The sequence below is a fragment of the Gymnogyps californianus genome, chromosome 1, assembly GCF_018139145.2.
Source record: "Gymnogyps californianus isolate 813 chromosome 1, ASM1813914v2, whole genome shotgun sequence".
In the NCBI taxonomy this organism is placed as follows: Eukaryota; Metazoa; Chordata; class Aves; order Accipitriformes; family Cathartidae; genus Gymnogyps; species Gymnogyps californianus.
Genome location: NC_059471.1, coordinates 108,944,143 through 108,972,001, shown reverse-complemented (window position 1 = coordinate 108,972,001; position 27,859 = coordinate 108,944,143). Strand labels below are relative to the sequence as shown.

The 27,859-nt window shown below is 39.5% G+C and overlaps 1 protein-coding gene across 1 annotated transcript; it reads left to right on the top strand.

Annotated features, from left to right (window-relative positions):
- The first annotated feature begins 343 nt into the window (after window positions 1–343).
- CHODL (chondrolectin) lies at window positions 344–27,859 on the top strand. The gene is made up of 7 exons (XM_050912483.1): window positions 344–434; window positions 16,679–16,991; window positions 17,764–17,921; window positions 21,227–21,274; window positions 21,658–21,741; window positions 23,445–23,547; window positions 27,715–27,859. The coding sequence occupies exons 1-7, from the start codon at window positions 344–346 to the stop codon at window positions 27,797–27,799; spliced, it is 882 nt and encodes a 293-aa protein (XP_050768440.1). The 3' UTR covers window positions 27,800–27,859.

The following is a 27,859-nucleotide window of genomic DNA, read 5'->3' as shown; positions in this document are numbered from 1 at the left end:
CGGCCGTCCCCGCGCCGCCTGAGGCGAGCGGGACCCTCAGCGCCCCCGCCGCCCCCGGCCCGCCCCCACGGCGGGGCTGGGGCAGGGGCAGGGGCAGGGGCAGGGTCCGGGTCCGGCCGCCGTCGGGGCCTGCCGGGGGGCGGCGCGGGGGCGGTCCCGGCCGCCCGCCTAGGCCGGCCCTCGGCGGGGGGAGCAGATATAGGCAGGGCCGCGGCGCGCAGGGGAGGCGGTAGCGGGTAGCGGCGCGGACCTGGGCGGGAGCCCCTTCCCCGCCGGCGGGCATCGGCCTGCCCTGAGCGCCCGGGGCGCTTCTCGGAGGGGAGCCGGCGGCGGGACCGCCGCCATGGGGTCCGGAGGCGGGCTGGGGCTGGCGGCGGTGTTGGCGGCCGCCGTGCTGTGCGGGCCCGGGGGTCTCGCCGGGCGCGTCCTCAGCGGTGAGTGCGCGGGGCCGGGGTGGGTGTGCGGCGCGGGGCGGGGGGGGGAGGCGAGGCGCGGGGCCGGATCGTGCCCGGCGTCGGTGCGGGGGCCGGTGTGGGAATTCAGCGCTCGCAGGAGCAGGAACCACGGAGGGGATGAAGTGGGACCAAACCCACTCGTTAAATGACCCGCGTGTTGGAGGCGCGCTGCGAAAGCGACTTCGGAGCGCTCCGCGAGAGCTGACTGGGCGCACCGCTGCCTCGGCGGCTTCTAAGAAGCTCTCGCTGCAGCGTTGGCTTTAGTCAGCCTGTACTGGCCCGGTGAGGCTAGCCTGGGACTCGTGCACCCGTCAGAGGTGGCAGCAACTGTAGGTTTGGGTCTTCAGAGACAGACAGCTGGGCGGTCAAACTTCTGCAGCACTCTTAAGTCCGTTCCTGCCAATACGGTGTTATCTTGTACAGGCAGATTTTTAGATTTGATTGACTGCCTGCATAATGTAGCTCCGTTTTAGTTGCTTAAGGAGATAGAGCATGTACTTGCTACGGTGTCTTTCTGAGGAACAGCTATATATTGAGATTTGTTTTCACCTACACAGGAATATTTCTTCTTTGTTTGTAAGATAGTTAGGAGGAAAAAGCAAACTTTCAAGAGCATACAGCATAAATAGTTTTGTTACATGTAGGTGTATCTGCAACTCTCAAAACCAAGAGGAAGACAATACTTCAGAAATCTATAGCTAACATTTGAGTTTAGGTTTAATTTAAGAACTTTAGGATCACGTTGTGTATTTCCAGCACACAAGTGCATATGCTCAGAAGCTGCTAAATTTAATGAAAAGGCTATTTTTAATTGTGCTTTGGGTCAGACCTTCCAAGCTAAAGCTAACAGGCTCTTGGAGGCATGTTGTGTGTGCAAGCACATCCATACATTTCTGTTGAAACAAAGATTTACATACTTGGCTGCACTTGTTATGTGTGTAGATCTCTTTACAAACTGATTCCAGAACAATGCAAATTATTTGTATACAGTTGTCTCAGAGGCTGTAACAATAGCATGTCAAGAAAACTTGTTTGTAGGTTTTTTTGTAGCAAACATTTGGTTGCTGAATTCAGATAATTTTCTTAGTTGCTGATGGACTACAGTCACTGACCATTTTGGTGATGTCTTATTTGAAGCAAGTTCATGTGCAGAACTGAGATGTGCTGTTGGGCTTTTGGTGAGACTATATCTTCCAGGAAACAATAGCTAAGTAGCAGTACTTCCAACATTTTGAAAAAGCTTGCCTGCCCAAAGTGTACCCTGAAATATTTCATCTACCTCTGTTATAATGTGAATTGTACAATCATATACAATACAGCAAAGCTCTTAGTTTAACAATTTATATGAATACTATGTAAGAGTTTATTTTAAGGAATAGTGAAGATTACTCATCCACAAGATGCATTTTGCGTTAGTAGTCTCAGTGCAGGAGTCCATGTGTGGCTGAGGAAACCCAGTCCTTCAATCTTCTAGCTGAAGCTTCTGCATTTAAGTGACATGTAGTAAACAGAGTAGAGGTCCAGCTTTTAAAACAATGTGTAATATGTGTATACTGCTTAGTCAAACTGTTCCTAGATGCATATAAGGCTTTGGGGTTTTGAAAGAATACAGGCTCTACCCCATATTTCCCTGAAGCATTTCAAAGCATGTGATGAGTCTCGTGTCACCGTATTATGCAGCTAATGCTTGGCTGGTAGACTACAGGAGACCATTTGAAGCCACTTACAGAAGGAACCATGTATGTACTATCAATCAGGTGTATCAGCTGAAGTTGTATTCATTAGGTAAAGAGTCTCTAGACAATAATAGCCAAAGACATTTAGTATGCTTATGCCAGAATTTTCTGATATACTGGCAGGAGAACTTTTTTTTCTCTCTAGGACCACACCCCTATCCTGCCACACGCACATGGACAGGTCTAGTATTAGCAGTAGTTGGCATTTTTTCAAACAAGAAATAGTACTATTGAATTATTGGGCAGTGTGTGCTGTCCACCTGACTTCCATCTAGCTTATCTGTCTATCTTACGTAAGAACCAACAGTTTGGACTTAAACAGGCTTACATTTAAAATCATAAGTTTACATCTTAAACAGACCTGTTTCTGAAAAATTGCTAATTTATGCTTCAATCATGATAATCTGGTGTAAATGGAAATCTCACTGCTCTCATTCCAAATAAATTAAATATATAATTCCTGTCACTCACATAGAAACTGTTCCTGAAACTGACTTGAGTGCTGGTTGGACCCTGTGGAAAGATTCCCATTTTCTGCAGTAAGTTTGCAGCAGACCTAGCAATAATTACAAAATTGGAACCATTTTAACCACAGTGTCAAGAGGGCAGAGAAAGAAGGGTCTACCTTTTCAAAATGCCATTTTCTTAGGTAAAGGTTTTCTGTTTCTTTTTCCAAGTATGTTAATTTTCCTAGGATATAATTAAAATGATTATTTGCATCAAACAGTTCACATTTAGGTGTTATTTTTTTGTCATCTTTAATTTGGGAATTGTTGAAGAGAAGTAATACAAATGCTTTGTAATTTTTAGCGTACTACACTAAAAATGTTAAGATGTTTTCTGAGCAGTGCTCACAGCCTCCATATCAGAATATCTAGTGTTGCCAGAGAATTGATTCTTAAAGAAAAAAAATCAAAGCAGGCTCAGGAGAAACTGCTGAGTCTGCCTTGCTGTCCCATGACATCATGAAGAACATGAAGTGATGATAATGCAGTTTGCAAAGATGCAATTACTTTAAGTATCTATTGGGCAGGAAAGATGCAAGCTAATCTTATTACTAATCATTTAACAGCCTATGTATTAATCATAGATGTTATGGGTTAATGACTGCTGTTTGCTATCTTTTTGTATTTCTATGGATTTTTAAATTTTGCTCTTTGCTATTGTTATGCGTCAATACAGATTAAATACTGATACAGTGTTTTAAAGCAATATATATCTATTTTGGTGTAAAAGTATTTGGTTATATAAAACACTAAATGAAGAAAAACATTTGGTGGGTCATGAAACAAGAGTTACCCCTAAACTATAGGCTTATTTGCTTCAGATGCCTTTAAGGATGTGGATATGTTCATTCGCACAGCTTATGACTGGATATGAGTTGGCCATAAAATATTGTAAAGTAAGATAATTAAAGAAGTATCTTCCTGAGTAATGAATTGAATAGAGATAACAAACCCTTTCTCAAAAGGCACAATTTAATTTAGTTCAATTGGCTTGGCCTGCTTATTACACCTGAGTTTTGTCTGTCAGACTTCAAGTATTTTCTGTAGATGAAACCTTCTACTGTTTTTTTTTGGGCATGGGCTGTTAATTTTAAGCTACATTTGTAGCTCAGAATTGGAGGAAGTATAATGTGAAAAAACACTGCCAGTCTCATTTACAGGATACATATGCAACAGTGGTGTATTGAACACAACATTTTGTTGTGAATGCCCGCATTTGGTTCCATACTAGAAAACCTTTTAATGGACATGTATGCCCACATGGTGCAAGATCTTTTTGTTCAGTTGTAGGTCTCAGTAATCACTAAAGCTGAGACTTTGAGAACTGCAAGGGAAGTTGGGCATTTAACTCCCCTAGACTCCTTTATTAATTCCTCTCCTTATGCACCTATTCTGAGCAATGTCTGCTTGGGGACAAATCAATGATCTAGGTTCTTAAAGTGAAATGAGTTGATGACTCTTGGATGTAGTATATGTTTCTACTAAACACACTTTGCTCCTAACCATGAAATTCCATAACACCCTGTGGAAAGACACTTTACACTAGGTAAACTGCTGTGACTCATAGATGAGAACACAGTTTTGATAACCTGAGATGTGTGATGGCGGATGAGTCCTTGTACAGCAGGGTAGAAATACCAAGTACTTAAATCAGTTTCAGGAATCAGACTTCTATATTAGAGGCGATCCCCCTTTATCAACCCAGTAAAGCTTACCTTGCCTATGGGGGAGGGCTAAGCAGGTTGGCCAGACTGCGGCTCTATTCAGGGGCTACGGAAAGAGTGATGAAAAATTCTAATGTTTTGTCTCAGGTGAGCATGCTATACAACTTCTTCTCAGTATCTTGTTCAAAGATAAAGAAGTCATTGCAATTCTCAAACTCATGATTACCAAGCCCCAGTACCCCAGCTGGCTAATGGCCCAAGAGAAAATATCTACCATGGAGGGAGCTATGATGAATAACATGTGGGACAGTATGGATAGTCTGCTTGTCTTTCACATGGCTGTTCTTGCTCCCAGTGAGACAAGGCTGGTGTGCTGTCCCAGTGCAGCAGCTAAGTGCAAAAAAGTCTCTCGCCTAGTTGAAGTCATATTCTGTACGTTGACTTTACTTCTCTGTAGTTCAGGTCTGATCCTGTGTCGATCAAACTTCTTGATTATAAGATGTTTGCAGGAAAACATGCTTTGGTTCATAAAGTGATCTATACAGCACTATTTTTTGAAACTAATTCTCATAACGACTTTCTCTTTGCAAATCTCTCATGGATCAGAAAAAAATGTATAGTACTACTGTGAAATAAGTAAGATGAAGCAATGACTTCATAGTAATTTCTACACTGTAATCCCATACTCATACCTGTCACTCACTAGCCGGAAATTATTTGAGTCTCTTGCTGAGGCGGTTGCCACTCCCACCACTGACAGACAGTAGGACAATTCCAAGTAATCTTAAGAAATACTGAGTCCTAACTAAACAGTTGACATGGCTCTAAGTAAATTTAAATGTAGCTGCAGTATACAGCTAATCACTCTAGGCTCACTCTATAAGCAGTGAAGGAAAAACATCAGTATTTTTAGTGTGGGATTAATTTCATTTTAACATAGATCTTGAAAATACTGCAGATGCACCCTAAAAATGCCTGTTTCTTTCAGTTGTCTACACAGTGAGGTCAGTGAGCCAGCTCAGATATGGACAGGTACATTGTGAATAACTAAAGTTTGGTGAGATGAATCCCACTGTATATATCTCAACAGTTTCTTCCCATACAGGGTTGTATACATGTGATGTGAATTAACCAATTATGCTTTACCTCCATTTGAGTTTATAATAAAGGATGATGTACCCTAAGAGAAAAATATTCTAACTTACTTCTCCTCCCCTCAAAGGTCCCTTCTATTTTTGCCTGAAGTGAACTGTCACCAATCCTAAGATCCCATGTGGGTTGGCTTTTCTCACTTTTTTTTAGTAGAAGGTCAATGAGCAAGGACTTGCCTGTTGCTTTCTCTTTTAATTGTGGAACTACTGCAAAAAGATGGGCATTCTATTGCACTCTTGTACTGAGATGCATATAAGGTGTTTCACCCTAGGAAACTTTAAGTCCATAAGCCAAGGAAACTAATATAACTTCACATCCGTATGTATATAAATTTTACTTACATCTGTGGCAAATACAGGTATCTTGGTCACAAATCCATGAAAATACACTTACTTGGAAAAAAGGCATTCAAATTTCACTGAAAAAGAATAAGGGAATGGATGATACTTACTCTGGATAATGATTGATAAAGAGTATATTTTAATGACTAAAGAGTTATGAACTATTTCCTTCTAGAGACAAAAATAAGAAATGAACAATCAGCAGAAACTCTCAGAAGTGCTTAAATTTATGCCTGTGAGAAATCCTGTTGAGGGAGTCTACTGATGTATATAAAATTAGGCATGTGGGAAAACGTCTGCTGGTTTGGGACAGGAGAATAAGAATATTCCCTGCTCCCCTAGGCTGGCACACATTATACTTAAGCCATTCAGACTGTACAGTTTTTGTCAAGTCTATTCCACAACATGCTAAAAAGAACTTACTAGCTGCCATATTATGTCTGTCTTAAAAGTATCTGGGAAATCTGTTCTGGTTTTCACAGCTACACAGAAAACTATTGATGAAGGGACTTAATTTGCCAGTCTTGTCAGTGTATGTGTCAGTATTTATGCTTTTTTATTAAACAGCTGAAATGATGCAACACTCTTGGTGTGTCTTTAGGCTGTGATATATTAAAAAAAAAAAGTTAGTGTGTGTATAAGACTTTTCAGAAAAATGAAAACAATCATCAAGCAAAAACACTGCTAACAGCTTCAGCAGTAAGTGGTTTTTTTAAGTCCTGGGTAAATAATCCACATCCTGGAGCAGACTTGTAGATGTGTAGATCTTTCTAACCCATCGTGCTTCCTCTTATTTTGAATAGGCTTGAATAGATTCCATTGACATTTTGGTGTTGTTATTGGCCTGCCTGCTTGTGTCTGTGGAATTGAATAAGGTTATTTATACCCATGAAGACTGTTATACTTTGGGTAGTTTTGCATTTTTTTAACAAACTTAATTCATTGTTAGGGAAACTGAGGTCCTGAGTATATATTGCAAAAGAAAATGTTTATGTTCCATGTCCTATGCTCATGGTGACTTTTTTCTTATTGCCAGTTGAGAAGATACAGATTGTACCACGTTGAAATGCAAGCCTATCATCTCTCTGGATGCCAGCGCTAAGTTTCTAAGTGCATTTTCCTCATCATGCTTGGTGATGCCAAGGAGCCTGCATTGCTCACAGTGACAGTGTTGCTAGACCTCTGAGACAGACAGGGGAAAAATATAGCTCTGACACCAATCTCAGTTCTTTCTTAACATGGGAAAAGGGAAGGCAACTTGCAATTTTTAGGGGGTTGTCTTAGTAACTATGTTGGCACTTTGCATGAACCCCTAGGACTGTGCAGTTGAGCATTGGCCCCTTATAGAAGCAAGTGTGTGTCTGCCATGATCAGCCCTGTGATATATACCCATAAAGTTCACATGATCAGAAGACAGGGAAACAGTTATTACAGGAAAAGCTAAATGGATCTCAGGCTTTAAATTTATGATGTGCTAGATATCTGAAACAGAGCTGATGCCAAAAAGTAGGTATGTTTCACTTACAAGAAAGGAAAACTGTCAGGGCTTTAATGATCTGACTGGGGGGAAAAAAGAAGTACTTGGGAAATACTTTATAGATTTTCTTTTTTTTGCCACTGACATATCACTCAAATCAGTGACTAAAACTGTTTCATAAAAATGGATATTTATTTTCCAGTTGAAGACACTTACACTGTATTGATTTACATAATTGTAATTGTATGTTTTCCTGCAAGGGTAATTATGGATGGTGAAGTGTTGATTAGCTTCTAATGAAATTTAGACATCAAGCTACTTCTTTACAGCTCCATTATCAGTGGCCTGAGATCCCTGCCATGTGTGCCAGGGCTGAGAAGCTAACTATAAGAAATAAGTGTGTGTTGTTTTCTTTGTGGAATGAGTGAATAAGCCTATCGCTGCTTAGTGAAGATGGCAGCCTTTCATGCAGGCGGGTATTCCAGTTCGCAGTACATGAAGAACAAGCCTGAGTCTGAAACACCACATCCCCGATTTTGAAAATCCAGACAAACTTGTAGTCTGCTCTGGGGAAGACAAATCCTCCCAGCACTTTATTCAACACAATGAAAAACTTATCTATGTTTTGCAGGGCAAGGAATCCTTGCTTGCATATTCCCAAGACCTAGAACAGTGCAGGTTCTGAGCACATAGAGATTTTAACAAACTTCCCCCAAAATAATCTATTTAGATCAATACTCATCATCAGTGTTCATATGTATATTTTTTTAAGCACCTGTTTTACTAACCAGCTATCTTGCTGCAATATGCAGGGAAGCTATCAGATTTCATTTTAATTGCATTTGTATTCAGCCAGATGGCAAAATCCAGGTCTTAGTGATAAGTAATATTCTTTAATATTCAAATCAGCATTGCCCAATGCTCCTTTACAAACAGACTGGCTCCTTTCTGATTACTTGGTTTTGTGAAAGTGTAGCTATTATGGGTCTATTGAGAACAGTTGTTATTCAGAAATAACCAAGTCAACTCCTTGTCCCCAAAAGCGCTTGGAAACACAATAGCATAACTAGTAAAGGCTGACATACAGGTGAAAACTCAATTTCAGCAATAAATGAACTGAAAATCACTTCCCATGGCAAAAGAGAAAATAAAGAAGACAGGGACTGGACTGGGACAAATGCTTCTTGTGTAGCTTCATATTCTGCATAACTGTACTAAATCTCTGTATGAATGGTATAATACAGTACTTTCTTTTTACTTACAACTTCTGTTGTCCCCTGTTTTCTCTCTCTGCAAGAGTTGCTTTAATCCTGGAGATGGCTGTTTGGCTGGTGTCTGAGGACTTCTGTCATCATCTTTGCTAATTCACAAGATATGGGATGGTTAATGGCTAAAGATAGATTATCTGGCCTGTGTTTGAGAGAAAATAGAAAGAATTTGCCTTTTACCTGTCATTTTATACGTGCTATCTATAATTTTTACATGCTTATGCCTAAGAATTTAGTAAGAAAGGGACTCCATTATGACAAATATGGTAAGAAGTCTGGCTAATAGATGAGTTTTGCTTAAGAGAGGTTGGGGCCAGCCTCTATTAAGCCACCTTAGACATTGTCTACATGCTAATGACTATATGATATGATGTATACAAACTGTCTGCCTGTACACATAGCTATCTGAAGTACAGGTACTTAATAGGCAAATGTGGCTTTCAGTTATTTTATATAAGCCTGTAAAAGGGACTTGGAACCTTTGAAAGTTTTTCACAAAAGAAAAATTGCTTTAGAGAAACTGTATCATGACAATTAGGCATAACCCCTAATCCAGAAAAAGTATAAATCAATAATGTATGTCTCTTCTCTCTGCAGACTTGGTTATTAGGAGGGTGGGAGGAAAAAGTACCTATTAAAGTATGGAAGAGTTAGCTATAAAGATATTAATACAAATACAGGCTGGCATATGATCTGTATAGCAGTTTGTATTTGAATGGCAAATTTGTGAGCACGTGGAATTCCTTAAGCTGCTCAGGAGCGTGAGCTGAGCAACATCTGTGATTTGAATACTGACTCAACTAGAGAACGATGTGTCTTCAGTATTACAAACTTTGGGAGAGAAGATGGCAATTTGCTTTTATCATAAATGAAGACAGAATGTAATTATGAAGTCTTATCACAGTAGTATTTTTAAAGTAATATGAATCATCAAAAAACAAATTAAATTCAGTAGCTGGGCACAAATATGATGCAGTACAACATCAACAGCAGCAACATAATATAGCAAAACAGGACCAGCAGCTGAAACCAATCAGAGTCTGACTGGATGATACAAAGGTCAGTTGACAAAATGCATCAGCTTTGAATCAAAATATGATTAGGAAAATTTAATACCTTTTAGCCTCTTACTGGCCACATTCTGAAGTGCATTACTGGGACTTGGCATGGCATGGAGCAGCCTGTGACACGGGGACAGGTGAAAACAAATTGTGCCTGGTGTCCTGCATGCTGGTTACACAGGCCCTGAGGTCAATGTGCTCACACAAGCTCAAGACCAAGATTAGTCTTCATAAAACAAGCAGAGAAATATTATCTAGCCAGTGGAATACTTTGGTTAGTTTATGTAGATTTCTGTCTTGCTATTATTTCATGATCGCTTTCACTTAAGTTCTTGTGTCTTTATTTTGTTACTTTATTTTCAGAGGCCTCGATCAGCCTCATGCTGACCTTTGGGACTCTCGTTAGTGTTAAATATTTCACATTCCTTTGTACCAAATACTCTGCTGTGTTTTCTGCTGAATCCATTATCTTGGGAAGAAAAAAATCACAGTATGAAAACATAATGGACTTTTCTACAGCAGGCTTTGTGCATTCCTTTGTTCTCTCCTCACATATGCTATGCACATGCAGCTGCTGTTCCCCACTAATCTGGGTGGATGCTAATGGTAGCGGACCCTGGACTGTAGGTTAGTTTATGAGGTTCAAGAGGAAGAGGGATGACATTTACCAGTAGGGAGCTTATCTTCTACCTGACATCTTCAAAACCTTCAGCTCAGTTATGTGTGTTACTCAAGATAACCTTTGTGCCCCTCATGGCCCATGAGGGTATAGTTAGGACTGAGCCTGATGCTCTTAGGGAGATGAATCTTTGAGCTGGGTACTTTGTCAGTAATTTTGCTTCTAAATGACATTTTGCTGTAACTTCTGTCATGACAGACCTAAAGGAACCTTTTATTTCTGTTTAATGAAGCATCATGGTTAAAACATAATGGAGACATAGTTGATTGAAAGACCAGCTGAAAATTTGCTTGTTTCTCTGTTTCTTGAAGGAGATTTTTTTTTTCCTGCAGAATTATCTGCACAAATGTTTTAACTAAGTATCAAGTATTTCAGCTAAAAGCTATCTTTGTTTTAATGTTGCTATCAAAACATTCTGCTATGGAGCTGCTGTGTGACACTCAAAGATGAAAACTGATCCATATGGATGGAAATAGTAGCTAGCACTTCTTAGAGCAAGTACTGTACACTTGCCTTCTTCAGCTAACGGGATGGTGAGGCAAAGCGAGTGCAAGGGAATTTCAGCCAGTTCAGGTTCTCTGTTGTAGGCAACTAGAGCTGCTAAGGCTGAGGTTCAGGGCCAGAGCTATGTTGTATGGCTGGTGTACGCAGGAGGGGTAGAAAGAGCAAACCTGGAGACATTTCCATTAAGGAAACTGGGGAGACCTAATCTTGCAGTTTTGCAACTGGGCAAAAAGAGAAGAACAGTCTTTGCCAGTTAATTGTTGCTTCAACACAGCGCTCTTCCCTCAACAGGCAAGAAAGCAATTGGTGATGAAAGGGTAAGGTGTGGGTTCATGACACCAAGCCAAGCGCGTGTTTTGCCTATTTCTGTGCCTGCTTCTGATCAGGGTCTGGGCTGTTCTGCTTCGGTGAGGGAAGGTGGGTCAAGGATTAAGGAGCTGATACACTCCATGAAAGGAAGGATATAAGCACTCTGCCTTCACATCTGCAGATAGTCAGATAGGGTTGGTTGAAACCTTAACTTGTCTGAGCATTTGTAAGGGAAAACAGTAAGAATGAGTTTTTAGATCTTATTACATTAATTAGTTAGATCTTTGGTCTCATGCTGAAGGGAGGACTAAATACAATAACATGCTTTTCTTTTTTTCCTTTCTGGATACACTGTGATGAAAAAATGTTTTCCTTCATGTTTTCTTTCACCTCTCAAGCAGCACAGGGCAGACTTTGTGGAAAGGTTGTAAAGGCCTAACTTGCCTATATTTATTCACATTGTGTAGTATCTTAGCCTGATTCATTCCAATAGACTTGCTTACAAATCTAGTTGCTATTCAATTGTGACAGAAAAATTGGAATTCAATTTATACAGTTGAAATAGCAAACGTTGCTTTAGAATTAACAGTGGAGTCTTGTCTGCTGCAAAGATGTTAGAAGAAGGTAAAATAGCCCATAGTTAATGTTTCCATACTCATCTTGTCTGCTATACAATGTGGTCCATTCTGTCATTTTTCACTGGTAAATTATTTCTGCTTTGTAGTTCAGAAATTAGCAGTGAGAAAGCTGTAAAAAATGGAGCTTGAAAACTTGACATCTCAGCGTGTTCCAAGAAGAGCACTAAAATGTCAACTGATTTGCCAGCTATTAAGGCACAACTGCAGATTTCCATTAACACATTGAACTAGCTCCACTACAGCAGATAAAAGTCCCCTTCAAAAGAAGAAAGAAAAGATTCAGAATAGGTCATTGCCTAAACACAGGGACTAAATTAACTAGAACAAAAAAAATTCACAGCTTCTTCCAGAAAGCTTGCTACTCTCCATCACATACTTCATTCACACCAGATGGGTCTTAATGCCAAATATTTCTTGGTTTCTTTCTGTTTTCTCTGTTGTTTTCTAGAGGTATATTCTTGCACAAAGGATCAGCCTGTAAGGAAGAAATTATTTCTTTTGCCACAGGTGTAGAGAGTAACAAATGAAAGAGAAGTAATTTAGGAGTTGGATTGTACACAAATTTTCACTTGTTCAGTTCTTTCACTTTATAATACTTGAGTTTAGAGTTATTTAACCCTGCACAAACATCTGCAATAACAATGGTATCCTCAAAAATGATTCAGATCAGTTTAGAGGAAGAAAAAAAAAAGTCTTCACAGAAAGTTTCAAGATTTTAACTCACTAACCCTTTCAGATAAACCCTTGGGTACAGATTGGACCTTCACATCTGTGTGCTGGATGGCTCCAAGAGGGCTTCCTGAGTGGCAAGCTGTTACTGGGCACGTATTAGGGGCTGCAGTGGCACCTATTGAGCAGCTCTGCTGCTGTTGTGCATCACAAGTGCCTGTCCTTCTCCTCCCTGCTCCGTACAGTCCCACCTGATTTCCTCAGCTTTGTGTGGGTGATGGAGCTGAGCCTTGACACCGATGCAACCTCCGTATTGGATCAGTATACAGCACAATTTACAGCTTACGGACATGAGTCTTGCAGCAGCTCAGAAACAGCACGTGCCATTTGGCAACGTGAGTCTCTGTGCAGCAGCTGACTGGGAGAGAAGTACCCTGAAGAAGCCTGGTCAGTTAGCCAGCAAGGACCCATTTGTCCTGTTGGAGAGGTCATTTGATTCAGGTTTTGGGAGTCACAGAAGAGCGGAGACTGTGCATGAGAACGGAGAGCGAGGGGGGCACTTCAGCCACCTGGGAAGCACACGGGGAAGGGGAGTGGATGCAGGTGTTAGGGATGGAAAGCTAGCTCTTTTCCCATGAAAGGGAGGGATAGCACAGGAATTAAGATCGGTAGTGACCAGCCAACTCATCTCAGTGGATTGAATGTTCCTGCATGACTGAAATTGTGACAGGGATATTTTGATACCTGAATTTGCTCATAACTTACTACTTGGTGTCAAGGAGGAGTGTGTGCACAGAATGAAAGGGATCATGAAAGTTTATTTCTAAAAATTGTCTGGGAAATAAAAAGAACAAGACAATGGACAAAGGACTCTCCATAAATCTGCATATACATCTTGAAATAATGCTTTGAATCCAATCTTTAGTTAGAGGAAGAGGTGTGGTCCCTTTTCCTTGTAAATTATTAGTGTCCTACATAATTCAGTGCTAGCCTTTGGATGTTTGCAGTGTTATGTACATATGTGTACTCTGGCAATAAGCCATTGTCACTCACCCAGTGGTGAGGATCAAAACGTTGATCAGCTCCTCCTTCACTGTGCACTCTATCCTGTCAATGAGACAGAGCTCCTGGGGAAAATAAAAAGGTGATGGTCATGTTAACAAAATTTGAATTGGAGCATTATAGATAAAGGGGATGAGCTGTGATTTCACATGCAGCTTTCATTCTTGCACTTTCCACTTTTGAGCGTTGAGAGTTATCACTTTGTTACTTTGATAATAGGGGTATTTTTTCTTTTTGTTCAAAGAAGTCTTACAAAGAAACCCATTATTTTATATGCATTTCTAACAAAGGGTCTGCCCCTTCATTCTTCAGCACCATTGCCCGGCTAGGACTATGGCTTTTACTACATTCATTGATAGCAAGGCTCTTAACGTGTATGAATAAAGGGAAGCGGCAGGAAAGGAACTAAGACATATACAGCGTTGTCAGGACATTATCAGAGAAAGTCCAAATAGGTACTCTCTTCCTGATCTCAGACCCTGGCTTTTGCCACGGATATCTGTGGCACAAGCTTGTCCTTACATTAGGTTATTCTTGTTCCTGTATTATTTTGGCAGATTAACTACTGATAAACAAGTGACTTTTCAGAAGTCTGTCTGCCAAGCCGAAGTAAGAATGAGACCGCAAAGACGCTTCTCTTACTGACAGCCCTTCTCCCAGATGAACTTTAATAGGGTATCATAAAGAAAAGGTTTCAGAGATTTTTTTTTTTTGAGAAAGATTACAAGAATCATAGGAAACACTAGAAAGCTAAACATAGTTTATCCCTACTGCCCCTATAATTTAGCTTTCCACAATAAAAAAGATCCCCAAAATAAGAGTTAGTTTCAGATTTAGCTAAAAGTCACGAGATGATCCTGTTTTTACGTTCCTATATTCATGCAGCTTTGATACAGTCTGCTTATTCTCTGCAAATTCTTGAAACTATGCTCTGTGCAAATACAGAGAAGTCTTCAGTCAGCTCTGGTGCTGTATGCGATCTGCTATGGGAAGTATGCTACTCATCATTAAATACAAAAATGAAGCAACACTAAAGGAAGAAGAATTAACTTTTTTGTATCTTTTAGGCTTTTTTGTTCACTTCTATTTTTATTCTTTGTGTATAGAAAAACACTGGAGTTAAAAGCTTAAGTACAGCTTAAGTTATAGGATGATGTTGCTGTTTCCCAGTGACAAATTACAATATCATTTTTAAGGTAAAACAGGATAAAACCTGTTCAAAGATAAAGCCAAATGGTTATTTACATGAGTCGTATATCTGGGTTTGTTTAAGAGTGGGACTAAATACAAGATTTTCAAATGCAAAACTGACATGGTACAATAAAATACTGTCCTTGCCAAATTTTCCAGTAAAATGATAAAATTTGTTGATTTCTAAACAATCTAGATAATGCCTGGTAGTTCTTATTACTTTGGTATCCTTCAGTAATTCTTACTTAGTTAGCAAAATAAACTCTCCTACTTTTCTTCTCCAACGATAAATTTCCATACTGAAAAAACTTGATTTTTTTAAGAGATGGTTAGCTTATTTCCTTATATTTAGAACCCTTCTCCTGTCCCTAAATAAGCATACTGGAGTTCAGTTGCAGCTGATAAGTGAGTTTTTCATTCCACATCTTGTCTATGTTGAATAAACTCTAGAGAATCTCACTAGTTGAAGAAGATGGTAATTATTTTTCTTTTTTAGGAAAAAGGCATGTGTCTTTCTCAGCCAAAGAACTGGAAGGAATAAACATTATTTCTTCATTTGGCTTTTGATTCTTTCCACTCTGAAGGGCAAGGGAAAACTGGTGCGAATGCAGTAGATCTAGCGCTTTCTGAAAGCCTCATAGGGCTGCTTTATGGTATCTGGATAGTATTGTGATATCTGCTAATATCTGGAGTTCCCATTGGCTGTGTTAAGGGATGTTAAGAGTGTGGCCGCTTCTTCCAGCACCTCCAGTCCCAGGACTCCCTCCTGCCTGGCCACTGGTGCCCACCCCGGTACCCAGGGCCTCTCTCTCAGCTGAGGGCCGTGGTTGCTGCATTCCCCTTTGCTGGTTCAACCAGTAGCAAAGCTGAGCAGGTATCCCAGTGCCACATAGACCGGACGCTGACACAGCCATCGTACAGGTTGCCACAGACAAGGTGCTGCCTTCAACAGCACCCATGTGCAGGACACACATAAACATAGACAGCCAAGTCCCCTCCTCCTCCTCAGCTGGCAGAGATAGAAGGTCACTAGGAAAGGCACACATCCAGACACACACGCCCCGTTTTACATGTGACTGGCCCCTTTTATACCCCTTTCGGTCTATTTCCCCTTTGTTCTTCCCCATTCCCTAACCCTGCATGATCCCTCATCAGATTGCATAGTCCCACCAACCCCCCAACATTCTTATCAAGTTGCAAAATCCTGTTTGCCTGCAGTTTCTTGATAGCCCACCAAATAGTGTGTCTGACGAGTTTTGGTTTTTTTTTCTTTTCTTGTTTTTCTCCATTATGTTTTCCTGTCAGGTTTGTGTCTGTATATTTTGTTCCTTTTCTTATTATTCCTTTTTGCACTGAAAAAGTCATTGATCAGGTACCCTTAAGGGGGCAGACACTGTCCTTCCACACACCCTTACAGGTTGTACTTAGACACAGTATAGCAAAGAGTAGCTATGAGGTCCTTGTGAATACAGCCTCTCAAGGTTAGATAGCAGAATCAAGAAACTGCTAGCTTCTTCTTACCACTAAAATTGAGAATTTTAAACATTTTTTTCTGATCAAATAGCTTTGATTACAAAATAAAAGTGGAGTTGGTCCATTAGTATGAAATAGTTAAGAAAATACCCTCCAACCAGATCCTGGCTTTAACAAAGGGGCCTGATGGTACAGTCATTAAAGTAGAGAATATTTTTCTAGAAGTTAGTGGGAGTCTTCAGTGTCTCTGAGAGTTTCACAGGTCTTGGGAAGAAAGCCATAGATTCCCATGAACTGTATGATATTTGCAATTTAAATTAAAGCTAAGGTTTTCAGCAGTGTCAGTGTATCACCATGAGTCCTTTCAGATGGGGGCACAAGAAAAAAAACCTACTGTCCTCCATCACTATACGCATGCTATGCTATTTTTTTTTTTCCCCAGTTCTGATATTAGTTACTATACTCTAAACACTCTCATATTTATATTTTTCAGGTCAAAAGGTGTGCTATGGTGACTTCAAGCGTTCTTGTTACAAGTTAGCTTATTTCCAGGACTTGTCTAGACGTGTGGGCTTTCAGGAGGCCCGCCAAGCTTGTGAAATTGATGGTGGGGCTTTACTGAGCTTGGAAAGTGAAGCTGAGCAGCAGCTAATAGAAAACATGTTGCAAAACCTCACTAAATCAGGCTCCGGGATTTCTGATGGTGATTTCTGGATTGGGTTGTGGAGAACTGGCGATGGACTAGCCACCTCAAGTGCTTGCCCTGACCTCTACCAATGGGCTGATGGAAGTATTTCACCATTCAGGTAAGTCTGTAAAACTGCTTATTGAGAAGGTTTCATGGAAAGAAATGGAGAGTGAAATGCCCGGCAAGTCAAGTCTTCTAGAAAGAAGCTTGAAGACTTGCTGCCCATGAAGTTAGTAGCATCCCTCCTTAACTTTTCCAGATAGATAAAGGGGAGCTGGCAACCAGGGTTTTGAATTTGAAGCTGTAAAAGGATGGCATAGTGTGGCTTCAGGCTACAATTTTCTTTGCTTCCATCTCATGAGTTTGCCTCTGTATGGCTTTTGGAGGTTTTTCTGCCACACATAGAGTCTTTAGGATATGGTCTGAAAGCAGCTAGACAAATTCTGCAAGACTCTGGCCACCTTGAATCAGAGTGCCAGCCACCAAGTGAATTAATGCATGTTACTTAGTGTAAATTGTTCTGTTTCTACCCTGTCTTTTGAAAAGCCTTTAATTTCCTGATGAAGCCAAAGGCCAGAGTAGCAGCAGCTCACAGGACTTGGGACAAAGGGACAGGTAAGAGTCAGATAGGAAGGAAAACAGGTAGCAGAACAGTAGGGTGTATTTCTGCAGAGGTGCTTTGATGGGTCAGAATTTTTTTTAAGATCCAGAGACATGGAGCCCAGGCCCTAAACTCCTTTCACAGAGGAGTTGTGGGAAATACAGCATACCTTTGAAGAGGATGGGGCCATTGGGGTTGACACGTCTTCACTGATGTAAACTCCTTTCCTTGGCATCCTGATGAACCTTACCTTCAAAATTTGAAAGTTTGTCTTTTTGTGTACCACTAGAAATTGGTATACAGATGAGCCTTCCTGTGGAAGTGAAGCCTGTGTTGTGATGTATCATCAGCCAACTGCAAACCCTGGTCTGGGAGGGCCATACCTTTATCAGTGGAATGATGATAGATGCAACATGAAGCACAATTTTATCTGCAAGTATGGCCCAGGTAGGTGAAACTAAAGTTACATTTCACAGGTGGGACACTTTCTTAGAAAAACAATTGCCTCTTGTTTTGTGAGGGAATCTGCAAATGTCTTGTGGCACTGAGCTGACATTAACAGGGGATGTAATATATCAAATCTAGTGACAATTTAAATAAACCTATCTGTATCCAATAAGAATGTTTCAAGGTTAGCTTCACTATCATGCATTCCCAGGTTTACTTTGATTTAACTCATTCACTAGTTATTTTATTCCCCACAAAATGTTTTAACTGGCTATTTTCTACTTCCCTTGCTCACTATGAAGTAGGATGACCAAGATATCTCTTGATCCAACTGTAAAAAAATTAAGCTGTCCTTGTAGTTGCAGATCTCTGCCATTTTATACCAACTTAGGCGTGATGGCTGTTTCAAAAAGTTTTGGCTTAAAGAATGAAGTCCAGAACAGCAGGAAGAAAATTCTGCATTCATGCATGTAGATTTACAGATATGAAAAGCAGATGCACACCAGCTCAGATGGTGACAGAAAAAGCCAGGTCTTAGGCAATTTGGCTGTACTTCCAGACATGACATAGGTTCTGTATATGTCAGTAGGGGAAACGTGAACTATAAACTAGAACTTTGTGCAAACAGAAAAAGGACATGAAAAGTAAACTTTCAAGTTGAGCCTGTAACAGTTTACTTTTGGTGGTACTTGCGGTAAATGAAAACATGTTTTTCAACAGGACCATGCAAATATTTTCAAATAATTTATGGTGTGTCTGCTTTTCAAAAACTAAGCTGAACGTCTGAATGCATATGAAATCCTACTCTTAGCAGCTATTTGACGTACCCAATTCTGCAGTTTCCTACCTGCTTTTTCTATGCTCATGATCTAGCAATAATCATGCTCTTTGTAGAGATCCGTCTGTCTGTAGAGATCCAGGCTATTTTCTTCCTCCAGTTTTGGTGGATAGATAGCTTTCTCACTCTCTAATATCTTAATGGGAATATTAATGGCAATTAATATTGCAAGCAAATATTGAATACTTGGAAGGCTTGATATACCCACACATCTTACCCCCACCCCCCAAATCTGTTCCTGCTTCTAAAATTATTAGTGACTATCACTATCTTATGGTGATCAGTTATCATGTTGGTCACACATAGGCTGTTCAAGGAACTGCGACGTATACAATTTTATCACTTTTACAACTGATGACAATTATTTTGAAATAAGAGAACACAATAAAAATGATTTAAGTTGTTAAAATAACAAAATTTTTATGTCAGAAAATGCAGGTTTGATTAAAAGGGCTCAGTTTCAAGTATATTTCATATCTTTAAAAACAAACAAATTTAAGTGAAATAATTATTCTGTAATAGTGAACTATTTACCATTCTAGTTGAGATGTGATAAAGACTGTTTTTTTTCCTATTGCTTTCACCATCTGAAAAAATGCCGGGTGTTTTGGATTGGCAGAAAACAAAGCAATAACAGTAACAATAAAAACGAATTTATATTTCTTTCACTATGTAGAAATAGATTACTAGTGTATAATGAGGCATATAATAAAGCAAACAATATATAAGTAGATTATTATTAGGACTGACATTGTTATGCAGCTAAATACAGTACTGCTGAATTCTAGCTATTTATTTTTCAAGCTGCTGGAATTTTGCTCTTTAGCAAAACAGACTATTCTGCAGAAATGTATTTTTCTATCACGTGGAGAAGAGGAGTAGATGCATAAATGTATATAAATAGGTATATGACATTTCTTTCACTGCCTGAAGAAAGTACCACAGTGTTTGTAAGAAAATTACATTTGCTATCTAAAATGTGGTGAGACTAACAAATTACCTTCCCCCCCCCCATCACTGTAATAGCTTCAACATCAGCCATTTGCAATACAAAATATATCCATTTTACCAGGAGTATTAAAGTGCCACATGCATATCAAATTTCACTTTGTTATCTACGTATATTGTTTTCACAACTTTCCTGTCTGTTTTGAGTATATGATACCAGTCATAGGCCAAAACGCAGAGGTTGTAGGTAACAATGATGAAGTTGCATCTAATTGTATCAGGGCAGTGCTTATTAGGCAGTCTTACTCAAGCAGCAACTACATTTCTGGTAGTCACTTCCATTTTTCTAAGCCCTTTTTATAGTACCTCCCTTGACAGCATTTACTGTTGCAATGTTCAGTCTGGCTTTAGATCATATTGATCATTTGGCGATCTTAAATTTAATTATAGGTTGGTAATTGCAACCACATTTAGTTCCTGTCCAGCTCCTGTAGGTTTGATTATGCAATCAAATTAAAAACTCATCTCCTCCTCTGCTCTCTAGAGCCAACAACTCACTTCTTTGTGGTATTTTGATATCTTTCTTTATATATGGCCAAACGTAGCCAGTTTTTACCAGAGTAGATGAAATAATTGCCTTTGTTCTAGTAGGCTTTATTGCTTCTTTGATTTCTCCCACCATTTTGTGTTTATCAGGACACTCAGAACTGCAGGCTCATAGCACTGTTATGTTAATATAATCTTATGGTAAAGGAACGGTATTCAAACAATCATACAGATTCCACTCCTATGCCCGATATGAGGTAATTAATTCTGTAATCTTTGTAAACTTTTAGTTGTAACAATGGCCATAAGTAAACTTGCAAGCCTCTGCAATACAGCTCAAAACCATGAATTGGTTCTCCAGTTTCTGATGCATTACAAGATATATGATATTGTCATTCCTCTTTTAGTGATTTCACTTCGTTATGTGATGTATTAGAACCCACTGCCCATGATTTGTATTTTAGGGCTGCCTGCTGCAAAACCAAAGTACATGAAGCTGACATCTAACCTCACAAACTTGTGCTGCTTTGTTTTGCTTCATAGCCAACATTCTGTCAGCATTATTTTGAAAATGTGAATAAGATTTAAGTATTAATCAAGAACACTTCTTTTCTTATATTGTTTTAGGATTGTCTGCACAAATGAAACTTTGAATATGTTAGGAGTTTTATTCAGCGTAAGAAATTAAGGGATTCAGTGATTTAGCCAGTAACCTAGCAGAAGCTACCAACAATTGGAACTAGAATAAACTATAGCCCTTTTCTAAGGAGCAAAAAAGTATGAACTAGAAGTGATTTGACACTAGTTTGCAAATAGTCTTTGGTAAGAAGATTAAATGCTGAAGAATTAAGCAATTACTATTTTGGAGAATGTACCTATTTCTGTGATACTGCATGCAAAATAATGAAAACATCTGTTTTATTACACACATTTTTCATTCTTCAACAATCGATTTCAAATATTGATTTAACAGATAATGTCTTAGAAAAAGAATTAGGAGACAGAGCGGAGCCAGATTACGGTAAGAAATTTTGAAACATTAAATTGAGTTGCAATGGTAAATACATAATTATAAGGATAGCGTACAAGAACCTCCAAAATTACTCAAGTTTAACAGGCATAGTTTAGAACTGGAACATAGGAAAAATGAATCCTTTAGAGAGCAATAGCTACAAATATGTGGCTATTGTTCAGAATAGCACTGTTCATAATTCTTGTTCCAGATGTAATCCCAATTTTGCAATAAAATCCTCTTTACATGTTTATATCCAGCAGTTTAATCAATCCTGAAAATGTTCATTTTTCCAATATAAATTAAGATATAATTACTATTAATTTATTTAACAACATAAAAGCCATATTTTTTACTCGCTATTTTCCTAAAATGTCTGATATCCTTTTCAGATATTTTTCCAACCGTGCCAGCAGGAAATCCATATGACACAAGCAAACCAGAAGATCAGTATCATATTATTGCTACTGAAACAGGTAATGTGTTCATATGAATTTAGTGTTCTGGTAAAAATATTAACAGTGTGCTCAGTTAAATTAATCTTTAACAATTTCCGTTATTGTCAATGGGAGGAAGCAGTCTATTTCCCCAGGAAGTGCCCTGAAAATGTATACTTTTGAATAACATTTCAAGAGTTTTAGTCTGTCCTCTTTGTAACTGTGGAAACAAATTATTTCCATGTCTCCCCAAACTTCGATCCAAATCTCCAGTTTAGCAGTCCTTGAAATGTGCGCTGTTGTCCCTGACCCTGGTGAGTCTCTGTCAAGACGCAAGATGTCACTGGTGTTCACCCAGTTGTGGAGTGTCTCCTTCTAGGCTGTGGTAACCAGTGCCTTGCCTCTCTCCATCTCCATCTCCTCCCCACCTCTTCCCCAACACATGTAACAAACATATGGTGCCAGTATTATCTTTTATATCTAATACCCAGGGCTCACAAAAAAAGGCACAAATGAATCTTTCCTAACAGATAGGGCATGAATTTTTCAGTTATATCTGCAGAATAAGCACTGTGCCATAGCTCCCCCAAGTACCCTGTGTTTTAAGGAACACCACATGCTAAGAGGAGTTAAAAGTGCTTTGCTGAGATTTCTAGCAGAGATGGCACTTGATATTTTGAAAATGGATGCCTACTGCCTAGGAGCTTGTTGTAATGCCCCTAACTATTTCATTTAGCAATTTATGTCCTGAACGGAGTCCTGAGGTTCCTGAAGAGTTGTAGCATGGCCTTAATTCAAGGAATTGAACATCTCTAAGGAGCAACTCAGGATTTTACAGGATTACACCATGGGATTATGGAAAGCTGGTGCTCCGTTTCCACACTGGTTGGCTGGATTTGAGCCAGTTTCCTAACTGATGTTCCCATTGTTTGTAACTCCAAAGGAACGGATATACTGATAAACTGTGTTTTGAAATCAATAATACTATTTATACAAACCATGCAAAGACTCTGTATCTAAAACTCATGAACAAACCCAACCTGAACATTCACATTTATTCTTGCTCGTGAAAATATGTTCAAAAGAGGACAATGGATAAGAAAGTCTCCACAATTTGCATGTTAAATGTATACTGTTACAAAACATGGGCTATAGTTACTGCAAAACAGTCAGACCCTTCTGGAAGTTGTAGACCCCATCCTCTACTGTAGGCAGATAATAGAGTCCCAGCTTGTACCATGTCCCACTCCTTTTGTCCAGGGACCTGCAGGGGAGCACCTTAGCTCTCTCCTGATTAGTCAAGGAGAGTGTACATTTATCTTTTAAGGGGAATGGGGAGACAAGAGCAGGGTTTGTTCCTCTTGTGGTCCTGCATGGGTGGGAATCCAACATGCAAGGGCAACTGAGTAGACGGCTTATATGGACTCTAAAAATAATAGGCTGTGAAAAGTACTCTGTTAAAATATTTGAATTTTCAATTACAAAATTGGAAATCTCACGTTGATGCATATAGAAAATGTCAGAATTTAAGTCCTTAAGATATGTTTTGCACATCACTGGAGAAGTACTATTTTATTCTTGATATTGCCGAGCTATCTTTTTGGAGCTCTTCCTATAGAAGGAATGTATAAATGTTCTTTTGTGTAAGTTAATGTATTTCTGATATTTTACTCTGGATTTTTACTCACATGGTTAAGAGTATTTCAACATGGGAGACATTAACGAGAACTTTTGTCTTGTAGGTATAATTCCGAATCTAATTTATGTCGTAATACCCACTATACCACTATTGCTGTTGATACTGGTGGCTTTTGGGACTTGCTGTTTCCAGATGCTTCATAAAAGGTAAAATATACTAATCCATAATGGTCTTATAATGCAGAACTCATGTTTCCATTGGCAAACTATTCATACTGAAAGACTGCTTACATCTGTCCCCAAATATGCAAATAAGCATCTTTTCATCTATTAAAATCCAAGTAGTTTACAGCTGTTCCAGCTGAACATTCACCTTCGGGCTTTTCCACAACATGCTGAAATAGTTCCAGGTCTCTCAAAGTATATTGCTGTTAGGACTCCACCTGTTTCTGAAGAAGATATCTGTGCTGACCATTTGATAGGCTGAGCTACTGTCAGCACTTTTACTTCAGCTCTTCCATCATGATTACCACCTATACAGCATCTGGGCTTTGGAAAATAATAGTGGGGTCCTCACTGATACAGGGTGAACTCAAGGACTCGCCTCGCTTTCTGCCCAAAAGTGCAGTTTGTTCCAAGGATAAACCTAAGGGGCCAGCAGCTGTTTAATGCTATTTCAGTGTGCATACCATACGAGCAACAGATGGGCCACTGGAGTAGACAAATTGAAAACAAAAAGCAAAACCATGTTTTGAGCCACACGTCAGTGCAACTCCTTTGTACATCATGTATCTGCCAAAGAAGATGCATAAAGTGAATAGATATGTGTACATAGATGTAGTATCAAACAGATGCATTATTATGCAAATAGGAAGCATTTCAGCCTATGAAACAGGATATGTTTTGATCCATGCTTTAAAATTCTTCAGACTTTTTATCTTTCTCAAAATATGATATACCAAGATATAACAACATATAATTTTTTTTTTTTGTGAACTAATCTTTCTGAAACTTTCAAGGATACTTTTCATTCTGCAGGTTTTTTTCAGGAAGCGTTCTCAAGTTAATGTAATCCAGAAAAGTTTAAACTGAAATATGTTTTATGGATAAACACTATTTTGGTAAAATAACAAGAGTAATAAACAGATTCACAAACTGTTATGCCTCTTGAAGAGCAGGAATACTAGTAAGGAATATGATGTCACTGTTTTAGGAAATTAGAAAAAAAATATACTCCTTACTTTTAGTCTTTATTTTTGATTTGTGGTTTTTATTTAGCATTTTCTGAAAACAGCTGAAATACCTTATTTCAAGTGAGAAAACACTCCAAATGTCAAGTCTGCTTATATCTGTGTGAGTGAGTGTACGGTGATGTTCGCAGCCCTTCTTAGTAATGTGTCTCATTGAAACAAGGAATCATAAAGAAAAGATATTATGAGGTCTGCATCATAAACTAGATTGTGTCTTTATTTTATGCACTTTCCTATAAAGAAAAGGAAAATGTGCACTTTCTAATTGTCTTATGGCAGGCAAATTCATGCTTGTGAAAGGTTGTATCCAAGCCTCAGCGCTGGGGCTGTAGAAGGTCGGAAACTCAAAGCAAAAAGAGTAATAAAGGAATCATATGTATAACAATAGCAATTATATAAGTAATCTAAATCTGGAACCCTTATTACAATGGACCTGGATTTCTTGGTAAGTATATGTGTTCGTACCTTTTCTGGCAGCTCTTTCTCTCCCCAGAAAAGGTTCAGCTCTCAAATACTCCTGGGAAAACAATGAGAGATTCATGGCCCACTGAAATCAATAGAAATAGTAGTGTTGACTTCAGTGGGCTTTGATCAGGCCTTTGATGCTATAGCAGTTCATCCAGAAGTAATTCATCTGAACTTCCAAAACTTAAAAATTGCATGACACAGATAGTGGAAATTCAGCTTGGAAGTTTGTACTTTTTCTGTTAGCTGATTAGTTTGATAGATTAAATGATACAAATCAGGGAGAAAATGGATTTGAATCAAAACAGATGTTTTTGTCAGAATGTTCATTTTGGGTTGCACCAAAGCTTTTAATTAAAGAAAATAAAACAAATTTTCTTTAAAATTCATTTAAGTCAAAAGAGGATATTCTGGTATTGCCAAAAATGAAGCATTTTCTTTTTTATCTGTTGAAACAGAACTTTATTTTTAAAAAATGTTTCCCCATCTATTTTCAGTTATATTTCCACGTACCTCGCGAATCATGTTGGTTCATCACAAATATGCAGTTCTTGGGCAAAAAGAAAACCAAAAAAAGAGGCAACCACTTGAACTGATCAGCTGGACACTGTAGAGCTTTAGGAAAGGGATTCTGTCCTACTGGGGAAGGAGGGATCCCCAACTTTCCAAATGAACCTGACTTCTCATTCTTTTTTAGGCTTCCACAACATGGTGACCTTTCCTCTGAAAGCCACAATCCATGGCCAACCAGGACATGCCTAGCTTGAAAGGTCATGACTAATTTTGCCTGGCGTTGGGCTCTTAAAGGGTAGTAATAAGGCAAAGCAAAACATCTTCCCTGTAGCTAGTAGAAATGATCAGCTCATTCATGCTTAGATGCTCTCCCTTTCATTTCTTCCAGGGAAGCAAGGAGAAACTGCTTCAAAGACCCATCTCCATTATCATCTGAATGCCTTGCAGAAAGTTTAAATTCCAACCTGGTATATTTCTCAGTTTCTATGATTGCATTTGATGGTCAAAACAGCGATATGCTCAAGCTATTTATTGCATCTTCCTTACCTTTCTTACTAAAAGCTATTTCCTGAACCAGATGTATAGCTGTTGAAAATCAGCATAGCTTCACTGAAGATAAGCTCATTTTATACAGCTAAAGTTCTGATCCAAGATATTTAGAAATTGTTCCTGCTGTGTGGCAAGGACTCTCCATTCAAAGCATTTCATCATTAATTTAGAAAATATGCCTGATTTTGCTGTATTAATCTGGAAGGAAGTAGTGGATCAGTTTCTTAAAGAAAGAAGTGCTGAAACTACTTGATTCATGGCAATTGCTTTGTTTATAGCATTGTGGCCTGATCTAAAGTCCACTGAAACCAATGGGAGTCTTTTCAATTACTCCAATGGGCTCAGGTACATAATGCATTACTTTGTAGGACTTCAGAGGTAAGTCTGGAGGGACTAAAAACTACTGTACCGTCCAGCTCCCTCAAAGTACATTTTAAATCAACTCAGACTCGCTTACATTTACACCCCAGGAAAGGAGTAAAACTGAATGTATAGGACTGTTGGGATCTTGACTCTCAGGTTTCCAACTTACAGAATTATGTAGGGCTACTTCTCCTCCTCTGGTTTTTAATTAATTGGAAAAAAACATCAGTGTGAAATATTCTGGCCAGAGACTAAAACATTTTGATTGAAACGCAGCTGCAGAGGCTCATGAAGTGCCTCTTCTTTTCAGTTGACTGCAGTGCACTGTCATCTGCCATCTAAGTGAGGGAATGTGGTGTGTTGTGGCAGTCGCAGCAGAGATGCTAGCCATGAGGAAAGACTGGCATCAACTTACAGGGTACCTCAGGACTCCCTGTAAAGATTAGAGTGAACATTTTTGCAGTGTTGCAGAGCAAATACTTTTGGAACCAGTTTTATCTTTTTTATTAAAAAATAACCCAAACACAAAACCTACTATTGATGGTTTTGAAGGAAAACTAGGCCTAAGGAAGCTTTCTACCAGTCATTCATTGCTAGGAGTCTGATTCATGCGCCATTTCTTCATTAGAAGTTAGGTCAAGCCCTGAAGGGAGGAGGCTTTCTGGCGTACCAGTACACACTGGTACCCGTTAGTGTACCGCGGTCATGGGGGTGCAGCTCCAGGATGCACGTGGGTAGGGTTGCGGTAGCCCCCCGGGGTGGGTGGGCTGCACCCTGAGCACGTTGGATGTGGGCTCGGGGGCGTGTGTGCTCCCGTCCCCCGTACATCCCCCCAGACAAGGGAAATGCCCAGCCTCCCACCACCCTGGTCAAACAGTATCCACACCTGTCTCTGAAAAGACCACTCTGTGTGAGTAGGTGTGTTTGGATGTGAACTGGGGGGGAAAAAAAAAAAAAAAAAATACGGGCCAAGTCAGTTCAATTCCTGGGAGGAGTGCTGCTAAGCAGGGTGGTCTGGTAACTTTGGTAACAGTTGCTTACCTCGACCCACCGCTGTGGTGCTATGCTTTGTGCAGCATGGGCATGACCCTTTTGCGGGTGGGGAACCTACGCAATGAAAGCAGCAAAGATGGCCTTCAAATAGGGGATGAAACACACAGGTCTGATCACAAACCTGAATCAGGACTGCAGAGGCACACATGCACTGAAAATAGTTTATATTTTTATTTTTCAGTAAAGGAAGAACAAAAACCAGTCCAAACCAGTCCACACTATGGATTTCAAAGACGCCTAGGAAGGACAGTAGCATGGAGGTATAATGATTTACTGACTGAAAACAAAGCAAAAATAATATTTTGCAGTCGGGCTGTATTATAATG